At 38.3% G+C, this 18,520-nt stretch overlaps 3 protein-coding genes across 11 annotated transcripts in view; 1 reads left to right on the top strand and 2 right to left on the bottom strand.

Annotated features, from left to right (window-relative positions):
• The window catches only part of LOC120422331 (DNA polymerase theta), a 67,960-nt gene extending 56,610 nt beyond the window's left edge, over nt 1-11,350 (top strand). The window contains exons 4-7 of the mRNA XM_039585726.2: nt 122-745; nt 3,988-5,367; nt 5,428-5,537; nt 10,018-11,350. Coding sequence (XP_039441660.1) covers nt 122-745; nt 3,988-5,367; nt 5,428-5,537; nt 10,018-11,350 — 3,447 coding nt within the window. The remainder of the gene's footprint in view (nt 1-121; nt 746-3,987; nt 5,368-5,427; nt 5,538-10,017) is intronic.
• A 36-nt stretch (nt 11,351-11,386) lies between these two features.
• LOC120422340 (rhodanese domain-containing protein CG4456-like) lies at nt 11,387-12,009 on the bottom strand. The gene is made up of 3 exons (XM_039585734.2): nt 11,779-12,009; nt 11,561-11,720; nt 11,387-11,496 (listed from the first exon to the last, which is right to left on the bottom strand). Exons 1-3 carry the CDS (start codon nt 11,903-11,905, stop codon nt 11,439-11,441), a joined length of 345 nt encoding a protein of 114 aa, XP_039441668.1. The 5' UTR covers nt 11,906-12,009; the 3' UTR covers nt 11,387-11,438.
• Nucleotides 12,010-17,378: 5,369 nt separating this feature from the next.
• Nucleotides 17,379-18,520, bottom strand: part of LOC120422344 (rhodanese domain-containing protein CG4456-like) — a 95,188-nt gene continuing 94,046 nt past the window's right edge. For 7 of the 9 annotated variants that reach the window (XM_052710766.1, XM_039585739.2, XM_039585740.2 and 4 more), the window contains 2 exons: nt 18,340-18,505; nt 17,379-17,493 (listed from right to left, as the gene is read on the bottom strand). In XM_052710766.1, the coding sequence (XP_052566726.1) occupies nt 17,439-17,493; nt 18,340-18,505 (221 nt within the window). In that variant the 3' untranslated portion in view covers nt 17,379-17,438. Of the gene's footprint in view, nt 17,494-17,646; nt 17,807-18,339; nt 18,506-18,520 lie in introns of all 9 variants that reach the window. The other 2 variants (XR_005606113.2, XM_039585738.2) reach the window with 2 other exon arrangements.

Here is an 18,520-nt window from a genome sequence, read left to right as displayed (position 1 = left end):
ATTCGCATTCGCAGTTAGTTAGTCTTCTAATACTTGTGAATTACAGTTTTAAAAAAAATTCAGAACGAACTGATCTAATTTTCAAATTTAAGTTTCAAAAAATTCCCTCATCTCATTCCAGAGCCACCTGAAACGCGCCATCCTGGAGATTATCGCTTCCGGCGTGGCGTCCACCACGGAAGATCTGGAACGGTTCGTCAACTGCACGCTGTTCAGCTGTGAAAAGCAACGTCCCTTCCGCTTCGACATCGAATCCCTCAACCAGGGTTCACCGCTGCGGCAGAAACATCGACACCATGGCCAAGCCACGTCCCCCGAGGAGGACCACCCGGAAGCCGAATCCGACCCAATTTCAGCCTGTGTGCGTTTCCTCCTACAATACGAGTTCATCCGGCTGCAGCAACATTCAACCACCGGCGAATCCCTGCTCGTGGCCACCCAGCTGGGCGGGGCCTGTTTGGCCGCCTCGATGGCCCCCCGGGACGGCTTTCTGCTGTTCAGTGAGCTGCAGAAGGCGCGCAATTGCTTCGTGCTGGAAACGGAACTGCACGCGATCTACCTGGTGACGCCGTACTCGGTGGCCTACCAGTGGCAGAACATTGATTTTTTGGCATACCTGGAACGGTTCGAGGGGCTGCCGGAAGCGATGAAGCGCGTCGGGGAGTTGGTCGGCATACGGGAGGCGTTTCTGGTGAAGGCGTTACGGGCGAGCGCGAAGGCTGCCGAGGATCACCAAGCGATGCAGGTTGGTTGTTCGAGCTGATTTGTATTTTGTGATGTGCAAAATTTTTTTTTTCTTTTCTGAAGATGACAACATTTTACTCTTTTGTTGAATATTTTATTCCATCGATTTCTTATATTGGGTAATTCTCCGCCAACTCACACAGCAGTTGCCCCGACCCCTCTTTGATTTGCTTGCAACTTTGTCCTAAGGGGTAGTTTTTGTCCCTGATCACGAATCCTAGCTCCAATTTTTCGATGTCTTGACGGAGGGGCGGTACGACCCTTTCCATTTTTGAACCTTCGAAAAAATAAGTGTTTTTCAATAATGTGCAGCCTGAAATACGGAAATTTGGTGTCAAAGGGACTTTTATGTGAAATTGGATGCCCGATTTGATGGCGTACTCAGAATTCCGAAAAAAAAAACTTATTTTTTATCGAAAATAATACAAAAATAGTTTCGAAAGTTCCACTTTTTTTGTAATTCTACTGTAAACAATTTTGGCATATGTCATTTTCTGGTAAATTCAATGTATTCAAGTCTCACTAAAACAACCCACCATTTTCTAATGTCGATATCTCAGCAACTAATGGTCCGATTTTCAATGTTAAAACATGAAACATTCGTAAAATTTTCCGATCTTTTCGAAAAAAATATTTTGATCAAGAAATGCTAGTCTTGATTTAAAAAATTTCAAAATATTTTTTTCAAAAAGATCGGAAAATTTCACGAATGTTTCATGTTTTAACATGGTAAATCGGACCATTAGTTGCTTAGATATCGACATTAGAAAATGGTGGGTTGTTTTGGTGAGATTTAGAAAATTTCAATTTTCTTGTTTCCTTTTCTTAAAGCGGTTCTATCTCAGTAACCCGATGTCCAATCTTCAAAGTCTCTTAGACAATTTTATAGCAAATTTTCTGAACTTTTCAAAAAAAAAAATAGTTTTAGAAATGGTCACTCATGGTCACTATTTTTTTTTTAAATCGAAAAACTGCAAATATTTCGCTAAAATCAAACTTTCGGTGGCTATATCTTGAAAACGGAACCCTTTATCAAAAAATCTCTGAAGTGGTTTTCGATTGCAAATTCAATTTTGCATTAAAAAATTACGTCAAATTTGTTTTTGCATGAAATTTCGATTTTTTCCAAAAATCACTATTTTTTTCAAAAGCTCATAACTCGGGGGCAGATTGTTTGACCATGTTTCTCTATGGCTCAAAAGTTGCGGATTTTTGTCCCCTAAAACATATAAAAATTTTTGAAAATCAAAAAATACGTATTTTGGGAAATTGAGTTTTAGTGAAACAATAGTTGATTAAACAATCTGCAAATTGTTTTTCCGTGTACCTATTTTTTTCTCAATAGTCCTCAACAATACCTACAACTTTGTCCAAGACACCAAACTGATCAGAAAATTCACTCAAAAGTAACAGCTGTTTGAATATTTACATACCATTTTTGTATGGACAGCAGCCAAAATTGTATGGAGACTTGTATGGGTGAACCAATGACGCAAAATAGCTTATTTGGTCATAGGGAAGGCCCCCACAAAGTTTGAGTCAAATAAAAAAATACAAATAAAATCCATTTCCGGTTTTGGTAGAGAATTGCTCATGTAACAATGTTCTACAAATTTGTAGAGCAGACAATTACAATTGTGTATAAACAAAAGGGGATTGCTTATAACCATTACGAGTTTGCATCTACCTTTGAGGCATTTTAATGCGAAATTTGTCGAAAAAATATCGTTTTTTTGCCATTTCAAAATTATTTATGCAGAAAAAGCATGCACTCACACATTCAAAACCGTTCGCATCGAAACGATTAATTTTAGCATTGGCCACCAGATTGAGCTAGTTACTGATTGTTTTCTTCTTCTGTTGAATGATTTATGTCTGTTTGTCGGTGGGTATAGCCTCCTAAAGCTTAATTTGGTCGTTGTCAAGAAAGTCAAGAGGCTAAAATAATTTATTTTGGACATTTTTGTTACACTTGATTTTAAAATTTTGATATCATTTATATTCAAAAAAGCAGAAAATTTCAGAAAAGTTTCCAAGATATCGCGATCTCAGCAACCAGCAGTAAGACCAACAAAGTAAAAAAAGGAATTTTTTGGGAAATTTTCCAAGCTATACAAAAATATTATTTGCACATTATTTTGGGAATTCCACTCCACTTCCAATTCCAGACAAATAAAAATATAAAATAATTCAAAAGCTAGCTAGAACGCCAAAATGGGGTGCCAACATAAGGAGCCCGATGAAATTACATACTATTCCCCTAGTTTGATTTGCTGTAGTTGAATGCTTGCAACCGATATGTTTTGCCCTTTCATGTTTTGAAGCATTTTAATAGCATTTTCTTTGAAGCATTTAGAAGGTACAGGTTGCTATGTTACAGACATGACCAATATGGCAAAGGACTTGTATGATCATTTAGAAAATATGATTCTTTTATTTAGAAGCAAGCCCAACGCCGCCGAGTTTCGAACTAAAATATCGTCTAAAAATTATGTTTGTGTTGAGTAAAATCCTATTTTTTTGAAAATTTTGGCAATGTTTTGAAAAATTATCGACTAATTTTTCAAAAGGTCTTATGTACATAGGAAACCTATGGTGCATTGGTGGTTTGGAAAAAGAAATCAAGAATTGTATTTTTTTTTGTGTCAACTTAGGTGATGTTTTTAACTTCTTTTGTTATTAAAATACGTTTGGGAGCGTTCTTTGATTACATAACGCAAAAAAAGATTTTTGGACGCCCTCTCCCCTCTTAACAAAATTTCCATACAAATTTCAAAAAAAAAAAAATGTATTGAGCGTATCACCGTCTTCGACCCCCCCCCCCTCCCCCAAACTGCGTTATGTAATAAAAGAACGCTCCCTATGTAATATTTTTCTAATGTATGGCATTTCAAATTACTTTCAGTTCATAAGACTTTTATTTCCATTGACTTTTTAAAGTTTTTTGTTTTTTTTTGCCCCCTGATTTTCCGGGCCGATTTTCAAGGAAGGGGGACTAGGAGGACATTAACTTTGAAAAATGTTTGTAACAGCCAAAAAGTATTTTAAAATATATAAAATGATTTTAGAACATAACGAAACCATAAACATTCATCGAGATAATTTCAGTTTTTGTAGATCAAAAAATGACCTATCAAAACCAAATTTTTGTAATTATATTTTCTAATTGGACTGTAGAGAGTTAATAAAAAATCCTTATCACAACAAATTTAATAAAAGTATGATTTAAAAATTCTTTTCCAGATCCACAAACGCTTCTACACCGCGCTAGCCCTGCAGGAGCTCGTCCAGGAGAAACCGCTCAGCGACGTGGCCGCCCAGTTCAAGTGCACGCGCGGTATGCTCCAGAGCCTGCAGCAGGTGGCGGCCACGTTCGCCGGCATCGTGACCGCGTTCTGCACCTCGCTCAACTGGAACCTGCTGGCGCTGATCGTGGCGCAGTTCCGCGAGCGGCTGTTTTTCGGCATCCAGCAGGACCTGCTGGATTTGATGAGGATTCCCAGCTTGAACGGGCAACGCGCCCGGATGTTGTTCAACGGGGGAGTTACGGGGGTGGTGGAGTTGGCTAGTTGTGACGCGTTGAGGGTGGAACGGATTTTGCTGGACTGCTTGAGCTTTCAAACCGAGCAGAAGCGGGAGGGTGAGGACGAGTACGAGGCGAGGAAGCGGCTAAGTTTGAGGAATTTGTACGTGACGGGACGGGCTGGGTTGACGGTCCAGGAAGCGGCCCGGTTGTTGGTGAAGGAAGCGCGGATGTATGTACAGTTGGAAACTGGCGTGAACAACCCGGATTGGCAGGAGGAAAGCCAAGAAGTGGTCGTCGCTGAGCAGGAAGAATCGCGAACACCAGCTGAAGTGGAAGTCACTAAAGAAGTCAAAGCTCCAGTTCCGGAGCAAGAACCGGCCAGCGAAAACATGTTCTCCTCACCCGCGTCGGAACCACAGAGTGACCCTCCCACGGCAGCCGCAGCTTCCTTCGAAGTGTCCTCGACGGACAGCAAGCAGGACATCGAGTGTTTCCACAACTCGCTCATCATGAACTTTTCGCACGTCCTCAACGACAGCAAGGTCGTGACCGGTTCCGGTGGAAAGTACGACCAACTCAGCATCGTGGACCTGTGCGCGAGCGCGGATCTATTCCACAAGTTCCAACAACTCTTGGCCAGCTCCACCACAATTTCCATTTCCTTCGGAGTGTCTCAATTCACGCGATCGCGATCCGTCATCGGTGGGAACTTGCTGGTCAATCAGAAGAGCAAATCCGAACAGGACGAAATCGAGCGGAATTATCGAACGGTCATGGAGGACGGGACGTACCTGAGTGGGGTGGCCTTTACGCTGCCACAGGATAGTGACCCAGATCAGCCGGACAATGCCGTTTTTTACTTGAATTTAAGAAAAGACAGCGAAATCAAGTGCAATCTGAAGCAAGATCTGATTAGAAAGCTATTTACGAGGGAGGACCTCACGATCGACATGTTTGACGCGAAAGATCAGCTCAAACTAGCGCACAAAGGGGGTCTGCTGGACCTGAAGCAGGAAGTGGTGGTCAGCGTGAGGGATCCGAAGGTAGCGTGCTGGTTGCTGCAAGCGGAGGACAAAGTTATTCCGTTGCAGGCGATGGTGAGTTATTTATGGTTATTAGCCGGTATTTGAAATTATGAGTACATTACTGCTTTACAGGTTCAACAATACTGTCCGGAAATGACGGCAATTTGTCAGCTTGCTGGCCGTTCTCCCGGTTCGACGGGACCGGCGTCGAACTGTGGCAGTGCCATCGATGCCAAAATCAGGTAAGAAAGGGTAGCAAAGGGTTTCGTTCATAGAAAAAAAATCATTTATTATTTGAAATCTGTTTTGAAAATTATTGAAAAAGAGTTTTTTTTTTCATCTATTTGGGACCATCCATAAGCTACGTGGACACCAATTGTTAAACCTTTTTATTCATCAAAATGTTGTACCAAAAAATGATAAAGTAGACTCGAAAAAAACGACATAAATTTGTTCATGGCAGTTTTACACAGCCCTGGCCGGCAGTGAAATTATGGGAAAGTATACTTGGTGATGGGATCGCAGCACTTGAATTTGATGTTAAAAGTAAGAAAATAAAAAAAATACAGTTCGATTTTCCGTAGTCCCAAGCAAATCTTCGGATGATTGAACATCGGAAAATCGAAACTTCGAATATTGGAGACTTCGGATAATGGAAACTTTGGATTTTTTTTTCTGTTTGAGTATTAAGACACGGAATCCTGATTACAAGGACTATTGTATCGTGTTACCCATTTTTACTGTTATTAAGCATTTCTAGATCTATAACACAGTTCCTATTGAGAGGAAAAATGCTGTTCCATCCAGATGCTGTAAACTCCATTTCCTTGTGCCTTGTGCGCTATGTATCGCTAGAACCGCGGTGACAATTTTTTCGTGTCATTTTTCAAGCTCTTCCCAGCAGCTATTATTTGCCGCGCGGGGTCTTGTAAAGACAATTGTCTTTTTGCGGTGCTATTTTTGCGGTGTTCCCTTTGCTCTGATCTGGACAAAGCGACTGGACTGCAGTGCAATACCGATCGGCTGGGCATTATTTACATGCGAAGACACGAGGAAAGTATTTTGGGAAGAGGCGCAAAGGAATATCCCAAGATTGATCACATGCTAGAAGAGCACGTGAAGCAACCGTTTTATACTCATACGGTTGCTGCTACCTCTGAACTTAAACCTAATGCTGCCACCCTGAGAAGAACCCATGACTTTCATGGGTTCTGAGAAGAACCCATGAAACTTTGGATAATCGAGACTTCGGATAACGGATTCTGGATCGAGTAAGATTACGATTTACCGTCGATAAATTACGGCTTACAATGGAGAAATTTCTATCGAAATTTGTTATAGCAATTTATACAATTTTAAGAATATCAAAAAAATCAAACATCAATGTTGACTCATTGAAAAACATAAAAAAAAAATCAAAAACATTGAAAGTTTCAAAAACATCAAATCAAGAGTAGGGGAAATATACCCATTTTAATCACTCTAAGCCGTTCGACCAATTCTCATCACTTTTGCAGTTTTCCGCAATTAAATCAACTTTTTTAGATACATCAACAATGGAGAGTTGCTTGCTCACTTTTATTTGAGCTATTTGTTACTTTGGAACAGTCAAAAACACTTTATGAAAGCTGTAATCCATGATCAAAGTGCTGATAGGAAGATAATAGAAATAGGCTGAGAAATGGTATATTTCCCCTATATTTTCAAACAACCTATGAGTTATGGCTTTCTTATGCGAACAGGACCATTTAAAAATTCAATTTAGAAATATTCAAAATCATCAAACAAATAAGAAAATAAAAAAAAAATAAAAAGCTTTTCAGAAATTCAACGTTTGAAAAAAAAATCAGGTTGTTAAAATGTCAAAAAACAAAAAAAAAAGGTTTTTAATTTTTGAAAATTTAAAAAAATTGAAAATTTAAAAAATGTTTTTTTATGTAAAATTTTAAAAACTTTAAAATAAAACACAATTTTTTTTCAATTCAATTGTGTTTTTACTAGAATTTAACAGTTCTGCTCCTGGATGTTACATTTGCAATTCAGAGATTTGGAGAACCTTTCAACTGAGATCAATTCATAAGCCTTTACAGGGAGGGTACATGTTTCTAAGTTTAGATGTTGCTAGCTGCGTGCTCTTTTAGGGAAAATAAATTTTTAGAAAAAACCCTAGATCTATAAAAACACGAATAAAATTTTATAACTTTGTTATTTTTTTTATTCTTAAAATCATCTGAGCTTTTTTTTTATTTATTTTTTTTTTTTTAGCAGGCCAAGGGTGAAATGATACCTTTTCGGTTGACACCCGGTGAGGAACATCCTGGAAGGAGCGGATCTTGGTCAAAACAGCTGCTCTGGTTCCTTGCAAGTTACCCATTTTCTTACCTCCACGTTGGCTTGGTTTCGTCATCATGATGACAACACGTGACCTTGCTGGTGGCCTGTGGAAACGAACTCGTAAACCTTTGACCAGCGAGGGTCAGAGTCGAGACGGCCAAAAGAAAGGGATGCGCAATGTGGGGAGGGAAGATTGTAGACGGTATTGTTTTGATTCACAGCATGTTGAGTTAACTGTTGTGGATGTACCTGATACATCGCAATACGGGGTTTCTCTTCTTTCCACTTTCAGCTACTATCTATCTTCTATTTCTTTATTATGTATAACTGATTTTCTAATTCTGCTTCTGTTTACTATCCACCATTTTATTTTGATTGCATGATCCTTTGTTTCTCTTATTTTCTTATACTAATGCATCTTTTTGTTTTGTTTTGTTTTTGTTTGTTTCCATTTTCATGTCGTGTCTGGGCCTGCGGTTGGAGAACGATTGCACCACGACAACCACTTTGGAGTGATATTATCACACTGGAGACAACAGCAACAACATTAGAAACCCTGATGTCACTCAGGTTCACGAAAGTAACTGTATCGATATTTTATAGTGTTTATATTTTACTAACATCCCTTTCTTTGCAGAGCATGGACTACATCATAAAGCGGCAATGTGGGAAAGGGAAGTAATTTGTGATTGTAGAAGGTATTGTTTTGATCCACAGCATGTTGAACGAACTGTTGTGGATGTACCTACACACAAAAAAATATTTCCGAATGTTACATCATTTATGATGTAACACTTTGGCACGTCATTAAACATTTAAATTTAAATGCAATTTTATGTAAATTTGCAACAAATTATACGTAAAAACATGATTTTACGTGTGATTCAACCGTTTACGTCGAATCTCAAGTTTACATCAACTGAGTTTACATGTGATTCATTTTTTCCGTGTCGAGTAAATTCACATATTTTTTTCTGTGTAGAACATCGCAACTCGGAGTATCTCTTCTTCTTATCTCCAACTACTTTAGTCCTGTTTCACTTATCTGTCAAGTCTCCTCTACTTTATTTGCCAGTTTTAACTGCTATGTGTTTTCCCTAACATCCCCAATCGGCTCCTGAAGTTGTCATTAATGCTATCTAAGCTTATATGATATTATTTATCCTTTATCACATAGCTTTTTTCATAAATTATTGCCTATATTTTTAATCTACTTCATACAGCTTTTACTCTTCTTTCCTTCAACATACACTTATTCTTTCAGTATCAAACTTTATGTAGTTTGCTTTCCTTTATTGTCTATTGTTTTAATCTACGCCCTTTTCTTCAAACAAGTAAGGTTTGAGTCCTTACTCAATATATTGAATGATCAAAGTCACACACATAACATTATTGTACTTTTGGTAAACTTTTGAATAACATGCTTAGGTTCAAAACATTGTAACAAAACACCGCGACAGAAGAAATAGCAACAGATAAACACGACTCAACACTAGGAAAGATTTCAGGAGAAAACAATACACAGTAAAATAACAATTAGTTTTTGAATTCAAACTAAAAATATAACAGTTTTTGCTTTAATGAAAGTTGATAGGCACACTATAAATGGTTAGGCGCTTATACTTACATCAAACCCTACGTAATGTACCACCCCCGGCCGAGTTAAAATGCGTAACCGGAAAAGAAGGTGTGCATGCCTGGCACGAACACTCAAAGCGTGTTCTAGCGTGTTGCTCGTACTGACTCAGAGCAAGGGTGAGATGTAGGTGTAAGGGCAGTGCGTGTTCGTCGGGAACCTGGTGCATAAGATCGGTCAAGGCCCGTTCTTACACTGAAAATTGCGAATTGCGAATTGCGAAAATCATCTGAGCTTTTTTAATTTTTTTTTATTTTTGGTTTTCAACCTATCGAGTTTGAGATCGAGAAATCTCGATCGCGAGTCGAGAAATATTACGATCGAGTGCAATAATCACCCCGAAAATTTTTAACAGCCTTGATTTGTGCTGATCGGTTAGGTGGTGTTAGCCCTCGCGCTGCCTCGAAGCTGCTGGCCAAATTCCAAGGTCATTGGTATTTTTTCGGCTTCGCGGGCGGGCCCCAAGTTCTTTTTTTTTGTAGTACCTTCAAACCCTCGAAATGTATTACACTCATAAAAAAGGCCAGGCCTACTGCGTTGCATTAGCCGCAGAGAGTATTCTGTAAACGGATCAAATTTGACTGAACCGTTATGATGTGGATTTTTTAAAGTGAGTGGTTGTTGTAAATGTCTCTGTTTCGTTGTTTTTAAGCTTAGTCAAAAAAATATAACAGTCATTGACTGATCAAAGTTTTAACTCCTCAACTACTCGATCAACGATCCTAACGCACATATTTACCACTATTTTCCAGATGCACCGTCGAATCCTTCCTGGTCCACCACCTCCTCCTCTCCCAACTGGACCATTTCACCACGCAGGACCGGCCCCAGGACATGACCGCCACCTTCACCAGCCGCGAAATGCCCATCCACGTGGCGCTCGCCCGCATGGAACTGGTGGGCTTCCCCGCGGACGGTGCCAAACTGGGCGCGCTGATCGCCCGTCTCAAGGCGGCCAAGGAGCGCATCGCCGAGCGGGTTCGCCAGCTGAACGGCGGCCGGAAGTTGGACTTTGGTTCGACGCGGGAGGTAGCCGCGGTGTTGAAGGTGCCGAAAGATCGGAACGGGAGGGCGCGGACTTCGCGGCAGGTTCTGGAGCGGATCGATTCGCCGTTGGCGGCGTTGGTCATTGCGTGGCGGAAGATTGACAGCAATCTGAGCAGAACGATTGAGCCGTTGGGACGGGGGATTGTCGGTGGGAGGAGGATTTACGGGAGCAGCTACTGCTTCACGTCGACCGGGAGGATATCGATGCACGAGCCGAACCTGCAGACGGTGGTGAAGGACTTTCGGGTGGAGATTGAGCCGGGGACGGTGGAGATGTTCAGCTGTCGGGGGACGTTTGCCTGTGAAGACTCGTCCAAGGTGTTGATTTCGGCGGATTTTTGCCAGCTTGAGCTGTGCGTGTTGACGCACCTGTCCCAGGATCGGAAGTTGCTGGCCGTTATGAAGAGTGGCAAGGACGTGTTTAGGGGGATCGCGGCCAAGTGGAACCACATCGAGGACGAGCGGGAAGTTTCGGACGAGCTGAGGAATTACACCAAGGCCATTGTGTACGGCGTGATTTATGGGATGGGCGCCCGGTCGATGGCCGCCGAGCTGAACGTGGACGAGGACACGGCGCGCACACTTATGGAGCAGTTCCACGCGACTTACCCGGAGATTCGACGGTACGCGGAGAAAGTGGTCCAAGTGACGCGCGAACGTGGTTATATCGAAACGCTCACCGGCCGTCGGCGATATCTGCCGGCGATTCACAGTACGGACTCGACGAAGCGATCGGAGGCGGAACGGCAAGCGGTTTGTACGACGGTGCAGGGGTCGGCGGCGGACATTTTGAAGAATGCGATTTTGCGGATGGCACGGAATTTACGTAAGTACCGAGAGCGACTGGCCTTAGGGGAGGTCGAGCTGGTTCTGCACATGCACGATGAGTTGATCTTTGAGGCACCGCGGGATCAGGCCAGGAAGGTGGGGAAGATCCTCAAGTCCAGCATGGAAAACTGTGCCAACTTGAGCTTACCGCTGAGGGTCAAGGTGAAAAGTGGACCAAGCTGGGGAGAGCTCGTGGAAATTCAAGTTTAACATTGTTTTATTTTAACTGTTGCAACTAAAGACTGATTATTTGTTGAACAATATTTATTTTATTTCTTCGAAAGCCTTTGCAACAAACTTAGTTTAATCCTTGTTTAGTTGACCACTCGCTCCAAGATCCTTTGTAATTTCTTGCCCTAAAATAAAAAGACAAAAATCTCATTTTTTTTATCCAATAAAAATCAAAACGAAAAGACTCACTTCGAAAATCCAAGAACCGAGGCCGCATCCGCGGCCTTCTGCGCGCGTCCCCCCTTGCCGCAGTGAAAGATCATCTCCGTGCCAAGTTCCGGCTTGTCGCGTCCAAACTTTGCCTTGAACTCGTCGGCCGACAATTTTAGCGTTTCCTCCAGCGTTAGCACTAAAAAAAGTCATCAATTTAAGTTGAGGCAAACTCGAGAATGCAAAAAAAATCTTACATGGAATGTTGATGCTGGTCGGGATTTTCCCTGTCTGGTCGCGCTCGTCCGGACTTCGGACGTCCACGAGCAGCTTCTCCGGGTGGTTGGGCAGGTCCAGGACTTCCTCGTAGGTGGCGATCGACATTGTTAATGTTTCTGGGTTAGATTACTGACTAAACTGGCAATAGCAGTTGAATTGCCAAATTTAAGGCAGAAGCGCGGGGTTTATGGCTGATAAGAGACGGCGTGTGAGTTTTTAGGTGAGGTTGGGTTTTTTGCGTATTTTTTGCATTTGTTTTTTTTTCGAAGAAAATTTGAATAATTTTGATTCATCACAAAAAGAAATATTTTATGTTATAACAGTATAAAATTACTCTACCTACCCAACCTACCCTGAAATGCAAAAAAAAAACATGATAACTAATTTTAATTGTTTGCTCTTAACGCGGCCAATATAAGATAGTCTTTTGGATGGCGTGTTTGATAACGATTTCTCAAGTGAATCAGCGGAAGTAAGCAAGCATGATGCAACGTAAGAGCCATACTTGTTAAAATTTGATTCGGCCTTCAAAAAACGAACTAACGAACGTTTTGGAAATACTTGTGTAGTGTTTAAATTATAGCAGATTATAAAAGAAGTCCGATGCAAAAAATTAGTTTGCTAGGGGTCTTACAAAAATAAAATTCACGTTGCATTTAGATACTGTTTTCATAGGATGTGCGACAAAAGGTTGAAATGACAAATGGTCGAATTAATAAAACGACGAATGGACAAAAGGTCGAAGTCAGACTTTAAAAATATTTATGTGGGATTTTTTAAAACAAATCCGCATTTTTCTGTAAGTTCTTCATTATGAGCAATTATTTTAAATAAATAGCACAACCTTTTAAAAAAAAATCTAGATTTAACCTCTTGTCAATTCGACCTTTTGTCATATTTTCGTTTTCATAAAATTAATTGGACAGAATCTAAAGTTGAAACAATAAATTAACAAAATCTTTTTTTTATAATTAAATACACAGTAAACAATTGTGTAATTTGGAAGGTGTAAATTAAAAGGTTGAATATTAACTCTTTTATAATGTTATAATTTTATAATTAACTTATTTATTTCAATCTATCTATTTACTTTAATTTATCCTTGTATGTATCTTATATTTTACATATTTTCCCCACTTTCCCTCTTCTTTTTCTTCTTGCCTTCTTTCAATTCGCGTAAAAAATAATATACCGGTCGTTAAACGAGAATGTCTAACTCGAGTTCATGCGTCGCTTTTACGGATTCGTTCTTCTCTTACTCTGATCTTATTTTTCCGATAATTATAAATATAACGTAAAAGATATAACTACCTATAACGACTTCGGCTTAAAAATGCACCATTCGTAAAAATGTACCATTATTAATAACTGCTCGAAACGAAAACTTTCAGTTACTATTTTTCGCAATTCTGTCGGTCTCGTAGATTACTATTTTCGGATCATTTCGTCATAAAATCTTGCAACACGATGTAATCATTGCAAACCTCACTATAAAGTTTTGATATAATTCATTTGGAAACCACAGAAAATACAATTTAATATATTGCTTAAATAGTAAAAGGAGGAGCCCTTCTCACAGTGTCGTTGCTCGGCAGGCACGCCGACGGGGGAATGAATGATAATTTGGCGCCGCGTTCGAATTAAAACTATTTCTAAATCAATGATTGTGTATCTTTCCGCAGCCGGCTGCCTAAGATTTTTAAAATTTCAACAGATAAACAAATTGCTTATGGTCGCATCATCTACCACAGTGAATCCTGACCTCATACCCATCTTACTAACCCCTCAAAACTCATGTGATACTTTGTCGGAGACGCAGTCGATTTGGCGGTCCCATCACTCAAGTATCGGACTAACATTCCCATCCACTTCCCCGTGTCTTACCACTGGTCGTGGCCGGCGTCGGTATTGATCAGCACGGTAGGGATCTGTGAAAATTGCGAAGGGGTGATGATTGGTTCCTACTTTTCATCTGTGGTCCACGGAGCAATTTTTGGGGGTCCTGGTCAATAACGAAGTAGCAGCTACGGGTAGACACCAATGCTATGCTATGCTATGAATATTAACTCTTTTATAATGTAATTTTACCTCAATTTTCACGTCATCTTTTTCTCGATTTTATCCCACTGTGCAGCGGACAGACATTTTTTTCAAAAAAAAAAACAAAACTTTAGCATTTTGATAGAATTAGAAGTCTAATCAACTAAAAACATTCTGAGGTGTACTTTTCTGCGTTGAAAATCATATTTAGGCTCCATTAAAAATATTTTATTTATATTTTTGGAATTTTTTTTACTGTAGCACAAAAAAAAATTTTTTCGCGAAAATATTTACTTAGATATTTTTAAAACTTATGATTGCAAAACAGCTGTGCTTGGGTAAAATTCATTCTACAACAATTTTTTTATTCTTTTTTTTCATTCTTTTTTTTTAAGTTTTTGCAAAGCTGTGCATCGGAATTTCATATAAATTCAAATTTTTAGATTATTTTTAGTTGATTATACATCTATTTTCATTAAAACTTTGAACTTCTCTGAATTAATATTTGTTGTTTCCTGATTATTCGGATTATTCAGGGCAATATTGAAGGGGGATCGACATAAACTTTGAACGATTTTGCGACAGCCTAAGGCAGGCCTGTCCAACCTTTGTGGGTATTTTTTTACATTTTTGATCGTCAAAAAAACAAAAAAAAATATGCATGTTATATTTATGTATGTTTCAAGTGAAAAACTGGTCCGGCCCGCGGGTCGTATTGATTTTTCACGTAAAATAAAGATAAAAACGACTTGTAAAAATATTTTTTTCAAACTTTTATCGATGTTATGTTCGCAGGTCATCTGAGAACCGATTCCACCAAAAAAACCATGAAAAAATAGCAATTCTTATTTTGACGATCAAAAATGTGAAAATTGAGTCAAAAAGGTTGGGCAGGCCTGGCCTGAGGGGTTAATATTTTTTTCAAGTGAAATAAACAAATTATTCGTTAAGGGAGCGTGATGAAATAATCATTACGTAACGCAAAACATGCACAGAAAAAAAATCATGGTAATATTACATCTGGGAAGTGGTACATCTTTTATGTCAGAAAAAATGTGTAATTTTACCTCTAAAACTGTGTAATTTTACATCTTTTCTGGTGTAATGTCGCTTTTTCAGTTTAAATTGAGGTAAAATTACATCATAAAAGAGGTAATATTCAACCATCCAAAATTAAAGCTTCAAAATTTACACAATTTTTTTCTGTGTGATATCATTATTTCTTATTTATATCGCTAACAATAAAAAATAAATCAATTAAATTCAAAATAACCATATCCAGAGTTTTTTTTTTGAATAGGTCCTATAAAAATATGGAAGACAATAGCTTATTGGACCATTAAAAAAAACTCAAGATATAGAGATAAAATTTTCAGAAGATTAGGTTGATTAAAAGGGAACAGTAAATTGAATTAAAATACATGAGCAATTCTCTACAAAACCGGCCGATTTCGACCATTTTTATTTTTTGTATTTTTTGATTTGGCTCAAACTTTGTGGGGGCCTTCCCTATGACCAAAGAAGCCATTTTGAATCATTAGTTTGTCCATATAAATTTCCATACAAATTTGGCAGCTGTTCATACAAAAATGGTACGTAAATATTCGAAAATCTGTAACTTTTGAAGGAATTTTTTGATCAATTTGGTGTCTTCGGCAAAGTTGTAGGTATTGTTAAGGACTATTTAGAAAAAAATAGGTACACGGAAAAAAAAATTCCCGATTTTTTTATTAACTTTTTTTTCACAAAAACTCAAATTCCCAAAATACGTATTTTTTGATTTTCGAGATTTGTTTATATGTTTTAGGGGACAAAAATCCGCAACTTTTGAGCTATAGAGAAACATGGTCAAAAAATCTGCCGCCGAGTTATGAATTTTTGAAAAACTGGTGATTTTTGGAAAAAATCGAAATTTCATACATAAAATTTTTCTGACCTCATTTTTTAATGCAAAATTGAATTTGCAATCGAAAAGTACTTTACAGATTTTTTGATTAAGGGCTCCGTTTTCAAGATACAGCCACCAAAAGTTTGATTTTAGCGAAATATTTGCAGTTTTTCAATTTTTAAAAATAGTGACCATGAGTGACCATTTCTAAAAATATTTTTTTTGAAAAGTTCAGAAAATTTGCTATAAAATTGTCTAAGAGACATTGAAGATTGGACCTCTGGTTGCTGAGATACAGCGGCTTAAAGAAAAAGAAACACGAAAATTGAAGTTTTCTAAGTCTCACCCAAACAGCCCACCATTTTCTAATGACGATATCTCAGCAATTAATGGTCCGATTTTCAATGTTAATACATGAAACATTCGTGAAATTTTCCGATCTTTTCGAAAAAAATATTTTGAAAAAAAATTAAATCAATACTAGCATTTTTAATGGGCATAATATTCAAAGTTTGGCCCTTTTAAAATGTTAGTCTTGATTTATTTTTTTTTCAAAATATTTTTTTCGAAAAGATCGGAAAATTTCACGATCGTTTCATGTATTAACATTGAAAATCGGACCATTAATTGCTGAGATATCGTCATTAGAAAATGGTGGGCTGTTTGGGTGAGACTTAGAAAACTTCAATTTTCATGTTTCTTTTTCTTTAAGCCGCTGTATCTCAGCAACCAGAGGTCCAATCTTCAATGTCTCTTAGACAATTTTATAGCAAATTTTCTGAACTTTTCAAAAAAAATATTTTTAGAAATGGTCACTCATGGTCACTATTTTTAAAAATTGAAAAACTGCAAATATTTCGCTAAAATCAAACTTTCGGTGGCTGTATCTTGAAAACGGAGCCCTTTATCAAAAAATCTGTAAAGTACTTTTCGATTGCAAATTCAATTTTGCATTAAAAAATGAGGTCAAAAAAATTTTATGTATGAAATTTCGATTTTTTCCAAAAATCACCAGTTTTTCATAAAATCATAACTCGGCGGCAGATTTTTTGAACATGTTTCTCTATAGCTCAAAAGTTGCGGATTTTTGTCCCCTAAAACATATCAAAAAATCTCGAAAATCAAAAAATACGTATTTTGGGAATTTGAGTTTTTGTGAAAAAAAAGTTAATAAAAAAATCGGGAATTTTTTTTTCCGTGTACCTATTTTTTTTCTAAATAGTCCTTAACAATACCTACAACTTTGCCGAAGACACCAAATTGATCAAAAAATTTCTTCAAAAGTTACAGATTTTCGAATATTTACGTACCATTTTTGTATGCACAGCTGCCAAATTTGTATGGAAATTTATATGGACAAACTAATGATGCAAAATGGCTTTTTTGGTCATAGGGAAGGCCCCCACAAAGTTTGAGCCAAATCAAAAAATACAAATAAAATCCATTTCCGGTTTTGGTAGAGAATTGCTCACATTAAATTAAGCCATTGAATATTTTTTTAAAATAAATTTACAAAACATTGCTGCGATATCAACAAATTTTCTGAGAAACGGGAAATATTTTTTAATGGAAAATCCCGGAAATTTTCGGGACGGGAAATTAAACGTTGAAGAATTGAAGTTTTTCGGATTAGGAATTTGCTAGCAAGTGTAAATTTTTAAGTGCTTAATAATTTATTGAATATGCAATTAATACTTTATTTCTTCCAAATCACTTGCCCTGCTTGGCAGCCCACTCGGTCCAGGAACCCTTGTAGTTTTTGGCACTGAAATTAAAAAGAAAGCGTTAGTGTTGACATATAAATATTTTTTAAAGCAAAATGACAAAGTAATAAAATTTGATGACATGAATGATGATGACTGAAAAAACCCAACTCCGCAGAAGAAAACCTTTCCCATAATAATTTAAAAAAACATACTTGGTAAATCCTAGTCCGAGAGCTGTGTTGGTTGCGGTCTGCGCCCGTCCTCCCAGCTTGCAGGAAAAGATAACCTCGGTTTCCGGCGTGGGCTTGTCGCGCCCGTACTTGGCCTTGAACTCATCCGCTGGCAGCTGCAGGGCTCGCTCGACGGTGGGAACTGCAGTAGGGTGAAAACAGGGAAGAAAAAAGAAGACAAACATTTGAGAAACTCTCTACGAATTTTGGTTGAAGAAAATTTTGCAGTAAAAATCCGTTTTTTTTGTGTACATGCTTCAAAAGACCCAATTTTCTCGGTTTCGATTCAATTGTCAAGTTTAGCTGGTACTGTGTTTTATTTTGGAAAATTTTGAAAAAGTCACTTTCCCAGTACAAAATCTTATGCACAATGTATTTGGATTGGGCTTCTCGAGTTTTCATCCAATCAAGCTCATATTTGGGGGTAAGTTGTACTTGATGCCAGACTTAAGAACTTTGTACACATTTTTTGGTAAATTATTCGTCCTAAAGAATTATAAAATTGATACATTTCGTAGAGAATCGCTCATTTTCGATAACACAGAAAAATCCAAATAGAACAAAAAGCAGTCAATGTTAGAGATCAAAACGATATGATAGAGGTTGATGGAAGGTTACGATGATGATCCATGCACAACCTTTCGTAACAAACTTGTAGGAAACTAATTCCCTTACTTGGAATACCCCAGCGCACTGATCGTATCCAGCGCCATCTGGCTGCGACGGCCCGTGCGACAGGACATTATGATGTAGCGATCCTTGTCCGGCTTCGCAACTCCGTACAGTTTCTGAAACTCCTCAGAAGTGGTCTCCGGCGCAAAGGCCTTGTCCACTTGGTCCACTTGTGGAAAATGAA

Source organism: Culex pipiens, chromosome 3 (genome assembly GCF_016801865.2).
Source record: "Culex pipiens pallens isolate TS chromosome 3, TS_CPP_V2, whole genome shotgun sequence".
Classification (NCBI taxonomy): domain Eukaryota; kingdom Metazoa; phylum Arthropoda; class Insecta; order Diptera; family Culicidae; genus Culex; species Culex pipiens.
The sequence above is the reverse complement of the archived record's forward strand: the minus strand, read 5'-3'. Positions and strand labels throughout refer to the sequence as shown.

Coding starts and splice junctions, on each gene's coding strand:
- LOC120422340 (XM_039585734.2), bottom strand. CDS start 11,905: ATGTCGATCGCCACCTACGAGGAAGTCCTGGACCTGCCCAACCACCCG. Junction 11,721..11,778: donor GACCAGCATCAACATTCCAT/GTAAGATTTTTT, acceptor GACTTTTTTTAG/TGCTAACGCTGGAGGAAACG. Junction 11,497..11,560: donor TCGGTTCTTGGATTTTCGAA/GTGAGTCTTTTC, acceptor TTTTTATTTTAG/GGCAAGAAATTACAAAGGAT.